The sequence below is a fragment of the Amblyomma maculatum genome, chromosome 2 (assembly GCF_055883805.1).
Source record: "Amblyomma maculatum isolate TAMU_Amacu chromosome 2, ASM5588380v1, whole genome shotgun sequence".
NCBI lineage: Eukaryota > Metazoa > Arthropoda > Arachnida > Ixodida > Ixodidae > Amblyomma > Amblyomma maculatum.
This window is the reverse complement of record NC_139345.1, coordinates 91,538,913-91,562,970: the sequence shown is the minus strand read 5'-3', so window position 1 is coordinate 91,562,970 and position 24,058 is coordinate 91,538,913. Positions and strand designations below refer to the sequence as shown.

Sequence of the window (24,058 nt, the reverse complement as noted above, 5' to 3'; positions counted from 1 at the left end):
ATTTCACTTCGTGTTCCTGTCTCGTTATCTTGATTTTTGTTTTGTTATAAAGAAAAGGCAGAAGGAACGAGGTATTGTTATCGTCTTGTGACATGCCCTTTTGCATTGGCCGAGTACAAGTAATGTAGAAACGCCCCTACTATCATCCCGTGGGTTGACTCCATGGCCCTGCATACAAGCATATTCTGTTACTCTATATATACACATAGACGTGATAGTAGTTACGAATTTAATTTGATGGCTCACGTGCGTCGCAGAAACGCGAAAGGAAGGCATTCGCGTTCACATGATATCCTGGTGGTTTATTTTGGCATATTTACCAGAATAATCTGATAGTTGGTTTGAAAGTGGTTGAAATTGACTTGGGGAATCCCAAATTCGATGAAGAATCTACTAGACATAAAATATATTCCATGCCTTTATTCTGAACACAGAAGTAAAATGTTTCAGTAAAGCTGCCCCTAAAGAAAGAGCACTAAAGGCCATTTTCCTGGACGGAAATGTTTTGGTCCAGTCTTGTTGATACGAGACTAATGCCATCAACCTAACGACTTCGGCGTGATATCTACGACTTGTGCTAAGCTGGCGAAACTGATGAAAAGGAGCACACAGAATTAAATTTTCTTGAAGCATGTCTACTGCAAAGTATCGAAAAACCATCAGTCAGGGATTTCATGGGCCACTTGACGATGAAAGTGAATCGAAAGAACCCGCTTGAAAAGGAAAGGATTCTGTGCTCTATTTATTTATTCTTTAGCAAGGGTGAATAGGAAACCAGTAGTTGTCCATCTTCAGGTTTAGAGCTGACTCAAACTTTCTGAATTTTCCTCCGCTTAACTACTTTACATATCCTTTTGATTTACAGATTACACTGAAGGTAGATGAAGCCTTGAAAAGAAGGGTGGTGCTGGCCCTAGGGCTTCTTTTATTTGCTTTTTACCGTTTCAAAGATAACCTTATGCTTCCTGAATAAACGAGATGTATATTCGAAAGAACGTAAAAGAGAAATTGAGGACCTGGCCCTTGTCGGTAAGACTAATGAAAGCTGAAAAAAAAATTTAATAGCCCTCCGCTCGGGTATATAATGAAGCTTTTTTAATGCACACGGCTCTGGTGTGATTACATCCAAATCAAAGATTTTCAGAGTTTGAGGAGGAATATAGAAGAGGAAAATATCGAGGAAGCAAAACAAAAAACGATCTTCTATGACGCTCAAAAAGAAAAATTTAAAGGCTTCAGCGTCCTGTATCGCGAGAGAAAGAAATACGGAGAAGGATTAAGATAACCCCGGCTCACCACACTCTTCGTGGCTTCATTCCTTCGCCTTCTTCGCGGCATTGGTTTCGTTTTTAGTTTTTCGCAGTGTTAACGAATTAAGCTTCAAGATTTCTGCTTTCAAAAAGCCACCGTCTTGTAAGGATAAGCCTCCCAATATGGTGTCTTTATGAAGGACGTGTCGTCGCTGGTGAATGCAATTTAAGACGCGCGCCTTCATTAGGAGAGAAATCCGCCCATGTTGCGGCCGTACGGCAATCTTCGCTCTGTTCATTACAATATAATTAAAGGCTTCACTCGTGTATCGCGAGACCGCGACAAACAACTTTATCTTACTGCACACGATCCGATGGGTCCGAAAGATGAGTCTTTCTTTTTACCCCTCACTACAGGTGCGACGTTTATTTGAACCACGCTGTTGGAAATCTGTCAGCGCTATCAAAGCAATTATGAGAAGCGTGAGCGTTACTTGAGTGCCGCCTATATGGCAAACGAGTGCGTTTACTTAATGGGTTTATTCCACCCGCTTTCTACTTTTTTTTTTCTACTAATGACACGGAATGACACGTGTTGGCCTGGAAAGTAATTTTCGCGCTTCAGCTTTCGTCACTGAAATATTTTTCTTAACCGTTGATAATGTGCCTAGCGCTCCCAGTGCATTACATTTAGGCATAGGCAATCTCACTGAGACGCTAAAGGATTTTTCCTACACGGAACAGATGACTACGGAGAGAATGCGAAAATAATTTGCTGGTGCTGAGAAATGTTGTATTGCTCTGGGATTGGGGTCAATGATGCTTCGTGTTTAGTGCAGTAATGGTTCGTTATTGCACCAGAGCCCCAGACTGCCATATGTAGTAGAAAAATAACAAATTATTCGCGGCTTAATCGAAAGTAAACATTTTCTTAGATTTCTGATCCTCAGGTTACAAAAAAAAGCATGCATCAGAGCTTCTTGTTAAGAGCGGAGAGCTTATTCAACGATGCAAAATCTTGCGACCTGCTTTAAGGTATTCACTTTCATGACAAAGTACCGAAGATAATGTTTCTGGATTCTTTATAGCAGTTGTTCAAAAATTAGGTTATATGCCGGGAAACTTAGTTTTCAGTCCCAAAAGATACACCAGTCGTGTACAGGCCCTTTAGCAATCCAGGATATTGTTCCCTACCCTTTCCCTCAAATTTCTGATGGACATCGTCGCCTGCGACACAAACATGACGCTATGATTATTTCAGCTTATGTTGTCCGCTTCTCGACCCCAAGCCGGTCTTACTTCATGCGCATTTACACATGGCTGCTTTTCAACGGTAGCAAGAATTTAGTACAAGCTCACTACATTACTGCATTCATTCGCTCAAAAATTCTGCTTTTTCTGCCAGTAGGTCTGCCTTAAATGAAGTCATGAGGTCTGGTTTAGAGTTTTAATATTTGTGCGACGCTTGCTATTGATGCTATGTAAACATTTTCTTTGTATCCCACGTTCTCCAGAAGCCATTTCTCCCATACTTCCACGCTTAAAATTTCTATCAATAGCATCATGTGTGTTTTCTGAATTGAGTCCTAAATACCTTAGCAACTGCTTATACTTCCAATTTCAAAAGCTTGCCTTACCGATCTTCCCACAAGATGGCTGCAATTTTAATTACCTATTTTCTAACTCTATATCATTTGTGGTGCTGCAGGCCGCGGCCTTTCGAAGAGTGTCTCGGTAATAGGTTTAGTGGTGCGCGAGAAGTAGACGTGCAACGTAGCTGACTTTCAGGTCCGAACTGCTCGTGTTCCCCTTGGCCCCGGGCAAACGCCGGTCGACCTTTTCTTCTTCTTTACATTTCACAGCAGTCACTAAGGCGCCGGTATAGAGCGTCAAACTTAGCGGCACCGCATTAAGACTTCGGAGGGCACTACAGAGTTCACCACCAAGAGGGAACGGCGAAATGGATGCGTCGGCGAGGCACAGATGACGCTGGTTGGCCGGGAGGAATTACGGAGGATACGCGAGCCACATCCGAGGTCAGCTCAGCAGGAAGCTTGTCGACGTAGGCTGGCTTGAGGCGATCCGGACACATCTGCACGCAAAAGCGCAGCAGTATGGTTGCAGTGTTAGGCTTCTTGTGGAGGACGCGGTACGACCCGTCGTAGGAGGCTGCAAGATGCGCCTTTAAAGCGTGTCGTCGGAGAAATACGTGCATGGACGACCCAAGGTCTGTATGCACAAACATGTGCCAGTCAGGAGATTGAGGTGGGATTGGCGCAGATGCTGAATGAAGACGTTGGAGGCATTGTATAAATGACGACGAGGGAGCGGAATGCTCAAACAAGTCTCCGGGAAGCCGCAAGGTGAACCGAAGGCAAGTTCTGCCGCTGAGTAGAAAAGTCCAGGTCGGTACGAAGGACGGCGCGTAGACCAAGAAGCGTGGTCAACTCAGTGCTAGGGGTCCAGGCGCACATTGAGTGCAGCCTTGAGCGGATGATGAAATCTTTTGACAGTGCCGTTGGCGCAAGGGTGGTAAGCATGGTACGTCAGTGCTTAGTGCCACGGCCGGACTGAATGCAGCGACACTCGCTCTTACGGCCTCCACATTCAACCGGCGAGCAAGGGAATTTTTTCTCAGCGCCTCGCGCCACCGTTCGTCTTGCGAGGGTGCTACGGACCTGCCCAGCGCTGCCCTCTTTGCTGCCATCGTTGCGCACGAAGTCCGTTGAATTGCAGCCGGGGGTGAGGCTGCAGCACGCGGTGTCTTGTTATTCTTTTTTTTTTTCGAGTTGGAGAAGATCTAGGAGGATGCATAGCAAAGCCAATCGCTGTCATTCGGTTCCTGCACTCTGCTTGTCACGAACAGTAATTGGCGTCATCCAGTTTCAAACTTCTGGAGAGTCGAGGCAGAAGTGTACTTTGTTATTCTAAGCCAAAGCTGTTGGCTCTTTTGGACCGACATACGAATTTCTTTGAAAAAGCTGTGGAGGAGTTTCCCTGGACAAATAGTCCTCAGGTGTTTCAGACAACAATCGAGCCGCAGCTTGGATAGTCAGCTCTGCGCAGATGCCCAGAAGGTGAACAACAACAATTTTTGCTTAATTGCTGAGACATTCCTACGAATACTCCTCATTTATTACACGAAAGCGGTCAGTGACAAAAATAATATCTCATTACGTTATCAAGCCTTCAAGGGAACATTTTCCAGTCGAATACGTTCCGTGAGCTCGTTACTCCTGCTTGTGTGAGAGCTAGTTGCCGTACCAAAGTATTACTATGTGTAAAAAAATCGAAGACAGGATAACTGATGGTCGCTTAGGGTAACAAACTGAATTCCAAGGGAAGGAAAGCGTAGCAGGGGGCGGCAGAAAGTTAGGTGGGCCGATGAGGTTAAGAAGTGCGCAGGGGTCAAGTGGATGCAGCTAGCACAGAACCGGGCTAATTGAAGAAATATGGGAGAAGCCTTCGCCCTACATGGGGTATAGTCAGGTTGATGATAGTGATGATGAAGAAAGCGTGTTTCATAATTCCAAGTTTTTTTGTTTTTTTTTTTGACGTGAAAGGCGAGAATCGATAACTTAGTATGTGTGTTTATTATTTAAGTGTGTTAATATGCCAATGGTGTTTCCTAATTTACATAAATTTAGAGACGCCAGCATAAAGTGCCAGGTTTTATTGACGTGTATGATAGGGATAAATTTTTGTACTGTGCATAAAACATATGCCAAAGATATTGATCTCCTTTATTTAGTTCGGAACCTCTACCATGTAGCGATGACAGCTACAGGCTGCCCTAGCAGTTACTGCTGGGGAATCCGGTCCCGATGTACGAGAGCGCCCGCATACATCTTATCTACTGCACAGAAAGCAAAATGTCATTTTAAATCGGCCACGGATTGCGATTGATGTTGCATTTAACTTGTTCAGTTAATGAGACTGAAAAATTGGCAACACTAGCCCGAAATACGGGGTATTTGTGCTGTCATTTCATAGCTTGCTAGTGCAGCAGCTTGTAGTGCTTTGTTTTCCTGATACTAAGCCAAGTTTTACAAATTTCTGCACGTCTCTCTCATGCCGGGAAATCATAACGAGCCCAAAAGCCTCTAAACATCGATGGTACAGCGCACGAGCGAATGCATCCCAAAGCGCGGGAGGAGACGGCGCAGGGTCGGAGCTGCAGTGCCCTCCTCCAAGTTGTGGCTGCAGGTGGCAACATATCCCCATTGCGCAGCCCTTAAGAAGGGCGCGTGCCGCTGCATTCAGTCCGGTCGTGTTAGCGCCAAGCAGGTTTGTGAGGGAAATGAAGAGGGTGCAGCGAAATTACCGACCGCGATCCGCTGTAACAATGCGCGGCCAGTGAAGTGGGAAACCCAAGCTGGAACAAAGGCTATGGAAACCTTTTCTGCAGTGATGTCGGGAATGGGCACGGATTCAGGTAATGGGTAAAGTGATCAGTCTTTGTGAGAACGTAGCGGCACTGCTGAGAGGGAAGTCGAGGTGCATGTAGTCTAAGCGAGAGTCAGGTGGTAGGAACGTCTAAATGGGAGTCTTGGAGCGGCGGGTTATTTTGACGATCTTGCAGGCAAAACATGAGCGCACCCACTGCCGAACATGAGTATTAATGCTCGGCCAGACGTGCCGCTAAGTCAGGAGGCACAGCGCAGCGTAGATGCTGGGATTTCAGTTGTGAAGTGAGTGAAAAAACGCTCCATGAAATGCAGCCAGAATGACGGAGTGAGGTAGAGCTGCTGACCTCTCTAAACACAGTGATCCGGGCACAAAAGGATAAGGCACCCGCTACAGGTGGAATGAACGGGGGTAGACACGCAAGGCTTGCAACTCAGGATCTTCTAGCTACGCCTGGGCCAGACGTTCCCAGTCAACCGAAGAAGGAGAAGCGCCAATAGGCTGACGCTTGAAAGAGCGTCAGCTGCCTCATTGTAGGTGCCTTTATGTGGCGGATATTCATTGCACGTCTCATATGTAGGCCAGGTGACGGAGTTATGGTGCGACGTGCTTAAGAGTTCGTACGGATCACAGGTACCAAGGACTTATAAAATTACTGACCCTCCAAGAAATGTCTGAAGGGTTTTATGGTGAAGTAGATGGCAAGTAGCTCATGACGAAAACATTGTAGCGGGACTGAGAGTTCGAGCTTCCAAGTGAATACGTCCAGTAGCTGCCACTCATGGACAACTTGCTGCTGGAGAGCAGCGCTGATGTTCATTCTGGAAGAATCCACTATGCTGTGCGGGGACGCGTCATTCCTCACATGAACGAAGAGGACGAAATCAGGGATGGCTTGCTTGGCAGACGTGAAAGCGTACTGAGCCTCCAGTGGCCAGGAAATCGCGAAGGAGGAGGTCTTTGATGAGCGAAGAAGGTCAGTCAGTGGTTGCAGAAGCTCGGTTCAGCGCATAATAAATCACCGTGGGAAATAACTAAGCCCAGAAGCACCTGCAACTTGCGCAGGGCAGTGCGGTTGGGAAATCCCTTGCGGCCTTGGCGTAATAAGTCAATGGATGAATTCCGAACGCCGAGAGTAAGGCTGTCTTTAGAGTCGATGTGAGTTCCATCAGTACCTAGAAAATTATAAAGATCTAGTTTTTCGGTTGCTTGTTCCCTAGAAATGCCAGTTGGTTGATATTTGAGCCCCGAAGTGGTCAATGACAATATATACTTAAGGCTTGAGCAGAAGTAGTCATTTGTAAATGGGGAAATGCTTGTTGTAGGATTGTCTGTATGACAATCAGCACTCTCTAAAAATCCTGCACTTTTACTTTTAGTTCTTTTGTTTTCATTCTAATGAACGCGACCTCATTATGGCAGCTTCTGACAACCACATTAATATTAATTGTAGAGTAATTTTCCCTGCTCTGTGTTCTTCATCCTACTCAACAACTACACTTTGTAATGCACTTCGCGCTGGCACCCATTGACATGCCTCAATACCTGAAGGCGAGACTGCTTCTCTGAAAGCGGCTTTAAACATACCACTATACTTGGCAGCGTCCTTCGACTCTTATTCAACTAAGATTTGAAATCAAGGCAGCCCCGCTTTGAGCAATAGCTATTCTGAACAAGCTTTTTTTTTTTTTTAGAGCATTTGTGTTCCTTATTCTTTTCGAACTCTTTTTCAATGCCTTTATTTTCACGTGGAAACCTTTAAATTTTAGCTATGACATCGTTTTAGTGTTCTCGAATCTGGAAATTTTGCTAATGGCATCCACCCATTTGACAGTTTTCCTCTTTTCAATTTTCGCCCCCGTGTTGTAATTGCGGAATCCTTCTCATATTAATTCGAGTGATATTTTACTCTATATAAACGTTCGTAGGGGAGAAAAACGACAGTGCAACCGAGTTGACATCGTCACAGAATTCGAAGCAACAATATTTTGTGGCAGTGAAGAATGGCGGTTTCACTGGGAGCAAAAAGAAACATTCGATCTATACCAAGTACCCTACGTAGTCGGTAAGACAGCAGCCAGAGTGTGCCTTTAGGCTTAACTAGTGCTGCCTAAAGAACGGAAACGAGCAGCTTACAGCTTATATGGGCGAATGGAGAAGTCAGGATTCCTCGTTGTAGCCGTTAAGTCGAGGCAGGTAGTAAGATGGCCAGGAGTGAAGTCATGCACGCTGTGGTAGCAAACGAAATCTTGACAACGCCGGCAAGGTTTTGTTAAAGCTGCTCATCGTGGGGAACGTATATGTAAGTTTGAGTTATTATCGTAATGGTGACTTTATCTTATTGATTCAATATTATGTCCGGTTGTTTTTAAACTCCCCTTTATGGTTTACTTTAAAATTACGTCTTATGCAAAGATATTTTCGCAGAACAATAGAATACGGCCCTTTTCATTTTTAATATGGATTTATAGATGGAAACAGTCGGTCTTAATATATTTATACGGTCATCATGATTTTTTTCACAATACAGCGAAGCGCTTTGAGCAGCGTGAGGAAAGCATTTACCGCTAACAAATAAAAATATCATTGTACTGAAAATAGATAGACACCTGGTATATTGAGGTCATTACTAACTATTGAAATATTTAAAGAATACGCATGCACAGTTCTAGACGAAAACAACAAACAAACGCTGATTGATTTCTCATTGCATTCTGTTGCGCGAGAGACAAGGCAGTACATAGCTGTACAAAATGTAGAATTCTCATCTTGAAATATGTTCAGTGAACAATAACAGATTACAAACATAATGCAGACCGACGCTGGAAAATTATGCACTTTCTGTCTTATGTTTCAATGGCGCGAAATATAGAGACTGAGTCTCATGTGCAAGTTTTATAGACATTTTACCGTACAGACACAAGACCCCGCGATTACTTTTTTTCGCACCGGAAACGTTAAGGTAGTTCTGGCCTACGTTATGAGCATTTTCATGCTTTTTTTCGAAGGAGTAGTCAACTTGACTGACCCGCATTCCCTTATGCCACACTCTACATCAGCCCCATGTTGCTGCCTTTTTTAATACGTTTGAGAATACAATGTTTTAACTCAGTGTCAATCTTTAGCATTCCTTTTGTAGATTATTTATGTTATACTCATATTAGGCACTTTTAGGTGTACAATAAATAAATAAACGCCGTAGCAGACCTCATTCTGAAGGACAGAGGCGGTCCTTCTTCACCCAACGAAGACTGGTCCCCTGTTTTCGCCAGCAAGGCTCCACCTCATAAACTCGCACTCACGCTAGAGCCCTGAGTGCCCGGCACGCCCATCCAGAGCAACAGTAGAACATTATGGACCTGCTCTGCTTCTGACACGATCTCGAAAAGAGCACTTCCCTTCCTAGGTGAACATCAACCTGGCAACTTGCAAGAGTGGATCAATCCGCCATCACAGATCGCATCCGCGGATTCACTGCACCTTTTGCGTGCTCCTCCGCAATATTTCAGCAGGAAGGAAGAGGCTGGCCATTTCTTTGCAGAGCCGCCTTCGCATCCACTTCACCTCTAGCAAGGAGAGCATGTCGGTCCCCCTCTTCTTACTGCATAGAGTACCGCATTTCTGCTTCAAGGTATAACCTATTAAACACAGAATAAAGATGCTTAAAAGAACATAAATAGATAAATCACAAAATAAATAAAATGACCAAGAGTTAGAACGCCCAACACGTAATAGTAGCTTGTTAGTATTTTCTTTTCAGTGTGTTCTCGTAGACTTCCTAAATTTTTCACTTAATACGACCCGTACATAATTCTGGAACTTATGATTTTGCAAAACGTGACTCATTGCTTAAGACATTTATAAGATTCTATAAAATACGTGAAAATTTAGGTCGTTGTGTTGAAATTTCCACTGTGTCATAAAGAAGTTTTGTAAGTAACATTCCAAGACTACAGAAGAGTGCCGCGCCGCGCACTGGCTTATTCACTAATATCCTGCCACTGTGCAATAGTTTCTGGAGGAGGTCTTAATCCGGAATGGGGAAAGGGGGAAGCACGCAACATATAACATGCGCTTCTTAGTGGCCGACTCAATACCCCAGAGCGTTTACTTAGCTCCTCCGCATAATAGACTTGCGGCACCACCTGGAAGAATATGCGGTTTCATAGAATCAAAAAACAGTGAGTTACTGCTATGAAAGCGCAGAAAACCAATATCACTCGGAGTTAAAGGCTTTCATGCAGTATCGTAATCTGGTGTTACACGGAGCTGCCTATACGCTATTTCGCAGCTTCGAGACAGAAACTCTATACACAACATAAAACATGCCGGACGCGAAGTTCATGGAGACACGATTTCGTGATCCCAGCAGAACACTTCCTATGCCTGCCTAGGACTAACAGTTACTACTGTGTGCTGAAACATTTCACTGGAGATTAATCCAGGCGAGAACACCCGGCCTGTTCACAGGCTTCCACCGCTAACAGAAAGAGTAGAAGACCGCCGGTGATCTTGAGCCCCTCGCACTGCACTCCGCACCATTGGACTCCAACTTTGTGCAGCATACGACAACGCAATGGCACACAATCGATTACATGACATGTTTTCGCATTATCTGCACCGCGCAAAAAGCAGCGTTAGGCAGCAAGCGTCACAAGTTTCATATGGGTCTGATTTTCGCGCTTGAACTGCCACATACATATCGTGTGTTCTTTGTCTGAATAAGCGGTGAGCCAACGCCAATATAATTTCTAGGGTAGGGTTAGCGGTCTGCTTCTGCGAAATCGGCTGGCATCTTTCACGGTTGGAGTTTTCCTTTTCTACATTTCGCGTGATGTGATTGAAGAATGTGGCTTCTTCGCTTTCCGTACTAGGTTTCAGAAAGTACTCTTGCAACAGATTACTAAGAAGGCTCCTTCTTATTTGAGGCGCTTAGTGTTGCCCACCTCGAGTTTCTTTTTCAGGAGTGATCCAGTTTTGGAAGGCGGCATAGTCAGGATTTTTCTCATCTGTGTGTAAAGAAATCAAGCACTATTAATGATTCCGCTATGCAGATTATTCGAACTACTTCAACGCAGTCGTTTTACATGCCCATAACATTACGGTGGTTAGTAAGTTAAAAGCCAATTGCAAGAATTTAAAGAAAAATACTCGGAAGATGTCGAACGGAAAAAAAAGGAGGGAAATACTTTATTGAAACACAGTATTATACTCCGAGAATGCCCTGCGCCAGGGTCACCTAGGCCAACTAATCCGTCAACTGGCCTGAGGCTAGCAAAACGCGGCACTTGGGGAAAAACGGTGTGAAAAATGAGAGGACTGAATTGAAAATGACAAGAAGAAAATGCAGTATTCTCAATTAGCTTTTTGTTCAGGACCATTCGACCATCAGGTGAGTGTCTGATATGGTAGAGAAACGCTCGGGCTGGCGTTAGGAGTTTATCAAGTGTATGTATTTAAGAATGCGTAGGTGGGCGGTAGTGAGAGATTTAGAATTGGGTTCACAGTATAGCATACTCCCCTATCATATAGGTAATGGGGGATTAGAAGATAAGTTTGACCTTTGTACACTTTCTTTTCCGGAGGTAAAACGTATCTTGCAACCTACCCATTACATACACGACTTGAAAGTAGGCTAAATTATAAACCCAATTCTCGATTTTTGGCTTGTTCATAATCAAGACATAGCTACACATGCCATTTTGACAGGATAACAGTCAAAATTTATCGATTTGAGCAGCTTGCCGAAACTAACGGTTCATGTGGCACATACGGAAAATTCAGATTCCCCACTGAGCATCGTATTCTGGCATGACACTAAATGCGCAGAGTTAGAAACGAAGAAGAATGAGTCTCACTATATGCCTAGCTTTCCAAAATCCTTCAATAAAAGCCAGCAAGCTAACTTTTGTGTACAGCTTGCTTCTTCCCTTCTCCCATTTCCCTTTCAAGAGAGCAGTAAAGTATTACTGGCGGGCTTTTTCATCAAGACTAAACCTCCCGTTATACAACAGCAAGAAAAAGGCACACCATAATGACTTGTCGCATCCGAGCGTCGGCTGCAATGCCCGTAATCTACTGTGCGCTCTTACTTCAAAATAAGAGAGAGAAAAAAGAAGACATCTTCTGGGGTTCAGTGGGGTTCACTTCACATTTTCAGTGAAGTGAAGTGAAGTGTACTTCGAGACTAAGATGCACTGCAAGTGAGAACACTAAACTAGGGAACATTCATTATACATATTATCATACACATTACCCCTTAGATGGAAGAGGGTACTCTCTACAATTGCATTGTAAAATTACGTAGGCTTTGGGCTGCTAGGATTGTTTTGCTTTTTTTCAGTCCACTTAGCCTGAATTTTCCAGGAAGAGGAAAGAGCTATACCCTTTCCAAAGGAAAGCAAATAAATTACGTACATACAGTTAAAACCTCTTTCTCTCTCTCTGTCCCTCATTCTCTCACACAGGCAATAGTTTGTTCATATGCCTACAACCTTCCTTTCACATGCACGTGCGAGTGCGCGTGGATGTGTGTGTGTGCGCGCGTGCGTGTGCGCGCGTGCGTGTGCGTGCGTGCGTGTGCGTGCGTGCGCGGTGTGCGGTGTCTGTCTGTCTGTCTGTCTGTCTGTCTGTCTGTCTGTCTGTCTGTCTGTCTGTCTGTCTGTCTGTCTGTCTGTCTGTCTGTCTGTCTGTCTGTGCGTGTGCGTGTGCGTGTGCGTGTGCGCGTGCGCGTGCGCGTGCGCGTGCGCGTGTGCGTGTGCGTGTGCGTGTGCGTGTGCGTGTGCGTGTGCGTGTGTGTGTGTGTGTGTGTGTGTGTGTGTGTGTGTGTGTGTGTGTGTGTGTGTGTGTGTGTGTGTGTGTGTGTGTGTGTGTGTGTGTGTGTGTGTGTGTGTGTGTGTGTGTGTGCGTGTGTGTGTGTGTGTGTGCGTGTGCGTGTGTGCGTGTGTGTGTGTGTGTGTGTGTGCGTGCGTGCGTGCGTGCGTGCGTGCGTGTGGAGGTGTAGAGAAAGTCACACGTGGTTTAATGTTTCGACCGGTGTCCGCAGTTCAATCGATAAAAAAGCCGTATTAAGCGCAATTGACTACATATATATGCTCATGCTATCACTACCTAGCTGCGTAGCGGCAATAGACATCCAAAAACCACAATACTTAAATGAGGGAGAAGTCCTGCAGTAGCAAGTACACAGATCTCACATGTGAGCTTTAATCAAAATACCAGGAAACTACAAACACATCACGAACCAATACGGCTAGATGATATAGCAGAGCAGACACATACAATATACAAGGCTTCGTACTGCTATTTGTATTCGTCAAAATAGGGATCTCAATGAATCAGGGAGGACAAATTGTGCTTGTCCATTCCTCATGCACCTCCCTTTTCTAAACTGTATGCCCTTCGTACATTATTCAGCCGCTGCGGTCGATGATCGTGGTGCCAATAAAAATTCATATATGAGGGAAAGTGATGAAGTTTTCACATGTATTTCTGCTGCCTGTCGCAGGATTCCTCACGAAACACAAAAGGGAAAGCGAGAGTTTAGAAAAAAACGACAGATTGATTCGCACCGGGCATAATCAGTGTACGACCGATTAATAATATAAACGCACTTAGATAACGTTCTCAAGGAAGGTTCAACAGATACTAAAACATGCCTAATTCTGGACAAGTTTGATAGGGGGCGGTTCTAGATGCTTCTCTCAGCAAAAAGAGAAAAATTGCTTCTTAGGCTGGCGGGCTTCAGCACATAGCCTTGCTAGGTGGAACTATGAAAACTGTGAAAGTATAGTGCAGTAGACGACTTCCATTTCCTCCAACGGCTGCTTGGTCGTGTTGGTCATCCATTAGTGAAAAAACAGAGCAACAACAACGAGACACACGAGAGACAAGCGCTGTAATTAGAGACTGGAAGTCGAGGTTTAAACATTGAAAAGAGCCCGAAGTACAAGAAATTAAGTTTGCAGCAACGGCTGCTTGGGCGTGTTGGTTATTCATTAGTTATCCCCGTCCCTCGTACTAATTACACACGTTTAGACGATTTGCACTCGCCTCTACATTAGTCTGCCAACCAAGATCCGTATAACTCGTGCTATGGTCTTTCCAGTTGTGATGTATGGATGCGAGAGTTGGACTGTGAAAGAGGCTGACCGCCGAAGAATTGACGCGTTTGAATTGTGGTGCTGGCGAAGATTCTTGAGAGTTCCTTGGACTGCCAGAAGATCAAATCAGTCAATATTGTCGACCATAAACCCTCACTGCTCATTGGAGGGTCAAATTCTAAAGTTAAAGCTCAGCTACTTTGGTCATCTGATGAGAAGAGAGGAGTCGCTGGAGAAAGATTTGATGTTGGGAAAGGTTGAGGGTCGCCGGAGAAGGGGTAGGCAGCGAACGCGATGGTTAGATGGCATCCTCGAGGCACTGCAGATGAAGTTATGTGATGTTAGGAAGATAGTGAGAGACCGGAAAGCGTGGCGTGACATGGTCAATAGGGTCACGAAGAGTCGGACACGACTGAACGACTGAACTGAACTGACTGAATACTGAATACAAATTTGCCAGTGTCAGTGTGTGCAGCAGCCGGCTGCATAGACAGCATGTGCGAGACCAAAATTCTGGCAGCGTCGGTCACATTTGTATATAGAGGCAAAATGCAAAAACGATTTTTTGTTTGCAGCGCGATGTCTTGTGCACGGGAAGAAATTGGTGTGGTTAAAATTTCACACATTTTCTGCACTGCGTCTTTTACAGCTCGCGGGTTACCTCCCCCTCCCCGCCAACCTCTCATTCGTTTTCATTTTCTGCTGTTTGCACTCGCCTAGAGTATTCGGTACAGAGTTCGTTCTCATACATAGCGCTTTACCCACAGTGCTTAGCTTGTTCATGTTCAGAGGCTAATGATTGCGAGGCTACATAAGTTTAATGTTGCATGAGGCCCACTCAAGTCTTTTTGGGACAGCGCTATGACGTCGACCTGTCCAAATCATCTCCCTTTCGCTGAACTAAAATTGTGTGTACACCATCATGTCAGGTTTTATTTTATTTTTATTTTCTCCATTGCGCTGCACCACTTAAAATTTGTATTCACAACATAAATGCTCTCATTTAGCAGACTGGACTCCTTAATGAGAAGTTTTGAAGCGGTCACATAATGTTATCTATTGCTTTTCTTATTCTGCCGCACGACTGCGAAAGTATTGAGCTTGCTTGTCATGAAAGCCAGTAATGCCACTTCACCGAGAAAAGACGCAAGAGATGAAGAAACTACGACCGTTCAGGAAGACGTAAATGGCATGGATAAAGTTGGAAGAAATTGATCGCTAGCAAATAAATTTGAATATACGCAATAACTAATATCCAACACAAATATAACCTCACCCATGAGAAAACGAAATTAAAAAGAAAGAAAACAAAACAACATGTGCTGACACCACCTACATCAATCGATTGACATATTTACAGCGAAGAATAAAGGAGCCAGTTTTAACATGCGAAAAGTGATGCTTCTATGAACCTCCGTGCCCTCCGTTTCGGGACACGCAATGCAGCGTAAATCTAAACGAGATTTTAATGGCTGAGTAGCCCTTTGGAGTCACACAACTCTGAATACAACAACGTGGTTGCAGAAGGGGCAAAGGCGGAAATCGGTTTCTGCATGCCCTGGTAATTCCTGAATTCATTGTCGGGGCCGGGGATGGGCGTAACGCGAGAATAATTCCGCTTATCCACCTCGTCGCCGCGCATTAGAGCAGCCAATGCGTTTCGAACGGCGCTACAGTTACGCTCCACCTGGCAGGTCATCCGTTTTCCAAACTGAGGGCCTACCATCAGGCGGGTGCTCAACATTCCCCTGTCGCCGAGTTCGAGCCACAATGCGGTGGTGCAGTCAGCGCTAGATCGTTGCATGGGGAAGTCTCTGTGTATACGGGGTCGGTTTGAGCCTCCTGCTAGCGATGCAGTAAGTCGGCGTCGCCTGCGCTTACAGATGAAGTATCGACAATAGGCCGTGGTCGCAATATAACACACTCAGCCACCTTGCACCGCTTTCTTTTGCATTTTCTCCCCTCCAGCTTTGCGACAAAGCTGGCTTGTCGCGACAAGTAATGCCACAAGCTAGCCGGTCTACACTAGCAAATACTCGTCTTTCCCCTTTTGATTCTGGTTCGCTTAGGAATGCTCGCACGGTCGACCGCCGTGCCTATTCCAGAGCGCTCGGGAGGAAGAAGTTCACTCTCCTCGGCGTGTGTGTTCGACGAGCGAGAGCTCGGTTGAGAACTGCAACCTCGAAGCAAACGAAATAAATAGTCCAAAACGGGCCCTGTTTTTCTTTTCGTCGGCCACACTACACAGCTGAACCCTTGATACTTTTTAAGAAGGTCCTTGCATGCGTAGAAGAATTTTCATTATTCGCGTCAATGGCTCGGCGATGATAGCGGCAGCACCAGTACACTCGCATGCTGCCTAATTGCCGCCTTGTCGTTATACCAATTAAATACTGTTCGGTGTTCCGGAGGTATTTATATCCTGCCGGTGTATGAGCCGCAGCAAACGGAAGCGTCGCATGCAGTGTGGGCTGAGGTTGCTAAGGTGCAGGGTGGCATAAGCCTCGAGATTTTTTCTGTTGAGCTGGAAATACAACCCAGGGCTGTTGCAAGCGAGGCGACTACTGAGGCAAGCGCTAGCTTTTATTTCTGGGAACTACTAGACCACACAGCTCACCAGTTGTCAGTATCCTTGAAATCTATGTTATGTCATGTTTTGCGTCAATTACCTGTATGGCCTGACAGCGTAAAACTGAGTTTGAATCAACGGAAGAGCATTCTCAAGACCATATAAGAATATACGGGCAATAAAGAACTATTTCGGTACTGCACCAGCGGCAAAAAGAGAAAGAAGCAAAGGAACGGAGGAACAAATGAAGAACTCGGTTTTGCTAAGATAAATACTGGGGTAGAGCTGCCCTCAAAGTATCTTTACAATACATCACCTTTACTAGTTAGTCGGTATTTTGTAAGGTACTTCAGGGTGACGGACGTTGCGGCTGCCCTATCATGCTTTGGTTGAAACAGGCAGATAGCGTCTGATTGGGGACTCTATCCCTAGTTTCTTAAAAACATATCGAATGCTCGCGTCTCCTTCTGGTCGACGTGGTTTCTGCAACAGTATCCCTCTAGGTAGGGGAAGAAAACAACAATGAGCATTTCTTCAGGGGCTTTATTTGTTACGGTAACATGGATCCTGGATCTTTCCTACTATTCCGATCAGTGCCCTGTGTGTTCGTAGATTGTTTGTCCGCTGGACCGACCTAAACGAAGTAGGACCTACATATCTATGCAATATGGGGCCCTAATTCCTTTCATTTCGTCTTCGTTGCTTTCTCTTCCTGCGCGTCGTGCCCAATATTCCAGAGTCCGCATTTCGCTTTCAAGCAGCTCTTGGGTATCCCACAGCTGCCCTTGTGATGAAATTGAAAACTGACTATGTTGACATAAGCGAGGAAAAAAAACATGGAAAGGTATTGAATAGATCAGGTTAGGTCAAGAGTTCGTCGTCCTCTCTACATTTATGTGAGCGGGCCTGGAGCTACACGTTCAAGAAAGAGCTATGAAAACTAATCTCTAAGTTTGAAATTTGCCATCGTGACCATCTGTATGTACACTTTGCTACAAAGCTTTTTTTTTTATTATTTTGATTTTTTTTTTTTTTGGGGGGGGGAAGGGGGGTAACCAGCGTTGACCGCTTGACTGTCAGAAGGCGGAGTTTTTTTCGGCAAAGCACGCAATCGGTTCAGAGGGCTATGGAACGAAAAATGGTAGGCGTAACATTAAGAGATAGAAAGCGTGCAGAGTGGGTCAGAGAAATAACTCAAGTTACCGACATTCTAGTGGAAATTAAGAAGAAGAAATGGACATGGGCAGGACATGTAGTTCGAAGAGAGGATAACCGATGGTCGCTGAGGGTAACAAACTGGATTCTAAGGGAAGGAAAGCGTAGCAGGGGGCGGCAGAAAGTTAGGTGGGCGGATGAGGTTAAGAAGTTCGCAGGGGTCAAGTGGATGCAGCCAGCACAGAACCGTGTTAAGTGGAGAAATATGGGAGAGGCCTTCGCCCTGCAGTGGGTATAATCAGGCTGATGATGATGATGACGATGATGATGATGATGATGATGATGATGGTGGTGGTGGTGGTGGTGGTGGTGGTGGTGGTGGTGGTGGTGGTGGTGGTGGTGGTGGTGGTGGTGGTGGTGGTGGTGGTGGTGGTGGTGGTGGTGGTGGTGGTGGTGGTGGTGGTGGTCCAGCTTTCTGATGGAATTATCGATGTCTTGCTCGTTCGCGCCCTGTATACAAAAGCAAAGGCAGTTATATCGGCCTACTGGTTAATGTTAGAATAGGTACCTATGCTTTCTAATAGGTTAAAAAAGACTGCACTAAAATACTGGAGGCATGAAACAATACTAGTGCTGTACAACTGTGTCCGTAGCGACTTGGTTCAGTAAAAAATAGTGCACTTTTTTATTTTTTTTACCCTTGTGACTCTATATTTCAGTTCGGGTGCTAAGGTCAACAGCCCAGGAATGCCAATTTTTACATCGCTCTTCTGCCGCGCACTGGGAAAGTTTCTGCATTAGTCTTCTTGGACGAGGCTCTCTGATTTACACATAGCCGTCGGTGCCATAATCTAAAGATAACGACCCTGTGCACGTGCTCTGTATATATGTCTGCATGCATTTTCCACGATTTCTGCATGGTGAGTTGCATAATAATGCACAAAATTCTACTCATATTTTTTTTCTTCTGGCTCGAGAGAGGCGCTATGGCGGCTTCAAAAGCAGGTACAAAGTTATAAAACTGAATAAATTGAGCCTTGATTTATTACTTTGAACATCGCCGCTAGTGAGATATCAACTACGTATTCCTCAGGGAGTGGAAGTAACTTCTGAACTATTTTCGGCGTACAAGCAAGCAATTTGGAAATAATCAATTTCATTCAAATGCAACTGCGAGTTCTACCTTTCCAGCAACAACATAAATGTACTGTATTTTTCCTTATTTCTACAGAGTAGTTCCTGTTCAGGAGTAAATGAATATTTGTAAAATATCAAAAATTTATATTCTTCTCAAATAAAGCAAAGTTATTTGTACTTCACATAATGTGATTTTATACACGAAATTTCCCAGTGATTATCTTATAATTTTTAAGAGGAAAGTCAATACTGGAGTATCCATGAAGTCTTACTAGTCATGTATGACAGGACTTGGGCGATTTCAGCGTCGGACACAGAACGCGGTATTTTGCGGGTAATGCCTGGCTAACTATCTTGGCTCAGCGTGTTGCTCACTTCAATACATTTCAGCTACGGCAACAACTATCCAACCCTTACGCACTATGCACGTAACGCACGTACCGTACTTCCCGCTGGGGCAATGCATCGTACGTGTAAAACACACGTAAGGGACGTTGCCAAAACGTAAAGGTAAAATGTAAGTCGGACAGTGTGCGCACGGTATTCAAGATTTGCGCGATAGGCACGCGCGTTAGCTTTTGCGCTGAATAAGTTATTAATGAAAATTAAGTTCTAAGTGCTGATAGACGTTGCACATCAGATATTTTCGTGACCAGCTACATTTCCCGTGCTTGGCGGTTTAACCCTCTACTCTCAAGGCAATAAATGATGAAGCTACATGAACCATATTACTGGAGCCGGTTGAGGCTTTTGAGGTTTCTGGAGAAAAAGAAAAAAAAAAAGGAATTTTCGTCAGCTTAATGAGTGGCCTGTTACCGCTGGAGTTTTGCGCAGATGTGTCATCTGGCCTTAGCTTCTATTTGACAAAATCTTTGGGGAGGATGCCATAATCGGCGACTGTAATGAAAATACCGCAATTTACGGGGCGAAGCTGTACCAAAAAGACAGCAGTAGTGCGATATCCTCCCTGCAGGATCACCAAGTAGTGCCAGATCTTGGTAAAAGATCTGGCAACAGGCGACCAGAGAAACAAATTTTGCTTCGCAAACCTTCAGAGCAGAGAGGTGCCGGTGTTCTTACGTCCCATTGCGAAATTCTTTTCTGGTTGTTGCTCTTGTTGTCATCGCATATAAATTTGAATCGATTCAGGTGACAGTAATCAACAATGACCATAAACTACAACCTCTCACCCCTTGCAATCTTCAGATGGAGTTCTCAAGGGCTAATTAATGCATTACTGCCAGCATCGTATGCTTAGTTTAGGCAACCGATTTTCATCTGAGCTCGAAATTTTCCAGCACACCCAAATTCGCTTAACAAGTTTGGTTGATCTTTGTTTTCTTCTATGCGTAATTTTAATGATTATTCTTCTTACAAATGGCAGACTCAGGTCTCTCATTCAAATAAGCAAATCCGTTTGTTAAGAATCGAATTAGGGCCTTCCCGTGAGTAAGGGTGGGTAGATTAAACCATTTATACATTTCTCAATTCTCAAGAAATAAAGGACACGCCAAAATCAACTGCCTTGTTTAACATATTATTATATTTTCTAGCCTCCCGTCGTCTTTCAGAAATCATAAACACGGAGTGGAGGGCACAGAAAAAAGTCCCATTCTCCAGATTCTTATTATACACAGCAGCCGACCGCTGGCTTGAGTGGGCGAGACTACTCTGTACAAATACCTCACGGTCGTAATTTCACGGAAGTCCGCCCTGCCTACTTGACGTGTTCTGCATGCGCTTGCTAACCATGCAATGATAAACATATCTCCCAAACGCGAGAAACTGATAAAACAAAAATCAAACTACTGAAGCTTCATGTCGAGATTAATGTTCCTTCAACTCCGTTGTGGTCACGTCCGCCAGCATAGACGTTAAGTTTCTTAAATTCTTCTCTTTTTTTTTTTTTTTTGCTGAAATGTATATCTATGGCATAAAAAGAAAGCAGAAGCTAATAGGACGTTTTAAACAGCTACTATATGTAGCGAAATAAATATTCTGAAAGAAAGTAATACGGGATCCTGCTCAGAACCTCCAAGCAGATATCAAAAGAAAACTGCAGGAATATATGGCAGGCGCTGCTCTATAAATCACTCGTTAAATAACGACCAAAATTTTCGTTTTGTCTTACTAACCGTCCGAGACAAGGGCATGGTGATAAAAAAGGTAATTTAAGCTGCGGCACTGTAATGAGAACGCATTACGGACGCTTCTTATTGTTCATTATGCATGAAGGTTCACGTAATTTGTTACACTGCGTCCACGTTTCAACGGGAGAGAAGTAAATGAATAGAGCAGAAAAATGGCGTCACCCTTTAATGGTGCAATATGTGATGTTTCGCAGCTATATTGTAGCAACTAAAGCAAAAAGAAAGTCGTTGCCTGGAATAGCCATAACTTGAGCACTTAATAACAACAGAGTTTCCCGATATTCCTGCGGCAGCTTTCTTTGCTTGCGCTCTATTCTTTCCCTTTTGATGTAAATTCTTTGTTCCATAATTTGCAATGTCTTTTGTTGGCCAGGAACTTTAAAACGGCGCGGGTCCTTAGAGGGTGGAGTGATGACGAACAAATGCAAGACATAGCGTATATGCGTTTTGATGGCTGTACGTTAATCTGCAGGACTATGCCTGTTTTCACCCAGCAGAATATTTAAAGTAAGCTTCTGCTGCAGTGCTTGAAGTTACATTTTCTTATTCTTCGCTCGTCGCGTGCTTGAAGCTCCATTTCATCATTTACTGAATACATAGGGGAGGGGCAAGGGACATATATCAATGAACTTCATTATGATTATAAACAGCGCGAACACGAAGACAAAGGACAAGATACAAGAAAGCCACAGTACAAGCGCTGACTCACAACTATGCCTAAGCCCTTTACTCCATGGCCCAGAAAAAACAAACATGAAGAAAACGAAACAGTCACGTGAAACAACCCCTGCAATTCAGTGTAATCCAATTCAATCTAGTTTATTCTAATTTAATCCAATATAAATCAATCCGGCCTAATCAAATCCAGACTAATCAAGTACGGTTCATTTCAGTGAAATACGATCCAAACAATCCTGTCCAATTTGATTCAAGCCAGTCCACTAGAGTCCGATCAAGTCCAATGTAAGCCAATCAGATCTAATTCTGTCCAATGATGAGTACACACTCGCCTTAAACGTGTCGCTGACTAGTCTATCATCATCATCAGCAGCAGCAGCAGCACTGATATCATCCTCACGTTAGAAAAGGAGAATTAAGACGCGCTACTCTATATGTTGCTGCACGAAAGACGATACCTCTTCTTCTGGTTTTTTGCTTCTTGATTGCCAGATGGCGCGGCGAACGCGCAGCATCCACAGCTGCAACGGTTACTAGGCATAGGCTTTGTGCCTCCCGCCACGCGAAACTCCTCGTTCATGGCCAATGTAGATTTCGCTACAAAAGCAGCCCCCGAGACCAGGATTAGATCCCGCATCCTTGGGCACAGTAGCCTAGCGCCCTAACCACAGCGCCACACCAGCGGAGTAGAGCCACACCTTTTCTCAGTTAATCTCCACCAAGCTAACATGGAAGCTGAACTAAATTCCTACGTACACTATACATGTAACCTCATCACTGGAGTACGCATCCATAGTTTGTCATCCCCACCACGTACCCTGAATCAATTTCATGGAGTCAGTACATTTCTGTTGCTGTTGCTGCCTGAGGTTGCTGTTCTAATACCAGCCACAGATTCTTTTGCACACGTTCAAACTCAATTACGCACACACGAGATTATTCGCCTACATACTCTGGTTTCATGCACTAATCACCAATAACTACTTATTAATCAGTCAGTGAACCGATGACACTGTGATCAATCCCTAATCAATCAACCAACACTATATATATCATATATACTAAATGCAAAATATTAAAAAAAAACACTTCTAGATGGGCTAGATAGTTTTCAGATTCAGAAGGCGTTTTCAGGGTTAACAAAACATGTACGCAGGAAAGAAAGGCACGAAACTGACGCTAATAAATTCAGTTTATTGCAGAAGAAAGCTCAACAAAATAGAGCGAAGCACACGTGTATAAGTACTTTGTAAGCGCTAAAACAATTGTCGTCGCAATACTCTATGCAACACGTCCGTTAATTTTTCGGCATATTTTCAACTCGTCCTTAACAGAGAAGCGCAGTTTTGGACTAGAATGCAGGGGTGCCACCTTGGAAAAGAGACATTATATTCGAAATTACGTGGCCGCCGCATGATGGCGCCGCCCAAATATTTTCTTCGCAGGGTTTCGCATCGTCCTTGAAAGCTTCCTCTCAAACCATTTTATCGTGCAGGCTTTTCGGCACAACGAGTGGAGAACCCTTTACGTAAAAGTAGTAGTTACTTTGAGAAGAATTGAAGGTGAAGTTTTTGTAGGCACGTGGAGAGGCCGCGTTTTTCTGAAAGCCACCCGTAATCGAGCCTGCAAGCTCGCATGCGAAAGCTGCCCTTAAACATGGAGAGGAATGGATGTTTAAAGAGGCTCCCACGGTTCATCACATGAGTCTTGCTTCTAGCTTCGCGTCCTCTTAGAGCTAGGTGCAGAAAAACGAGATAGCTGGTTGAAAAAAAAAACGAAATGCTGCCACTCTACCGCGCGCCGTCAAAACCATTTCCCATGCAAAAGCTCTTTCCGTCTTTCGCTTACCTTAACCCTTCCCAAAACGTCTAGCTAGTTTCAACATGAGTGACACCAAGAGATACACGCACTTCTCATTCTGTTTGCTTTACTGTGCTACAAACAGTGAGAAAAAACCCATAGCGTCTTTTTAAATATACGATGAACTACTCTGTAGTTCGTTTTATAATCCTGTAGATTTTTCTGTGGGACTGTTTTATTTTAACTACACAAAATTCTGACGTTACAACAAACGTTTACGTTGTCACAACAATTTCACAGTAAAACAGCACAGAAATCTTGTTGAGAAAACTTAAAACTGTGTGTAGTGTCTTTCAACTGGGCAGTAGGGAAAAAAATTAAGGAAAGGTGTGTAGTGCAAGAAATTGTTCTTTTATCCTACTAGATTGCAAACGTTTTACTGTGTATTATTCTATATTACTTTTGCCTCACTCAGGAAAGAGAACTGTGAAATTTACCACGCAACAACTTATGCAGCAACGTATTCTATTCATATAATGCTAACCAACTAGGCTGAAAGAATATTCAAGTTTTTTCAAACAGCGAGTTGAATATCCTTTCAAACTAATAGTGCATGCTTTAACTTATTGGAGACGAATTGAATCGATTCTTATTTATTTATTATTGCTTATTTTTTATTTATTTATGTGTGTATTTGTGTATTTATATAAGAAACAATACCCTTACAAAAATGTGAATGATCACTTTATGCGATGTCTTTAGACAATATGTTCATAGAAGCTATCGACCATCAAAAGAAAGTATTTAGAA

The 24,058-nt window shown here is 44.0% G+C and overlaps 1 protein-coding gene across 1 annotated transcript in view; it reads right to left on the bottom strand.

Annotated features, from left to right (window-relative positions):
- Positions 1-3,186: 3,186 nt before the first annotated feature.
- The window catches only part of LOC146199262 (uncharacterized), a 60,620-nt gene continuing 39,748 nt past the window's right edge, over positions 3,187-24,058 (bottom strand). The window contains exon 6 of the mRNA XM_084592085.1: positions 3,187-3,342. Within this exon, the coding sequence (XP_084448211.1) occupies positions 3,187-3,342 (156 nt within the window). The remainder of the gene's footprint in view (positions 3,343-24,058) is intronic.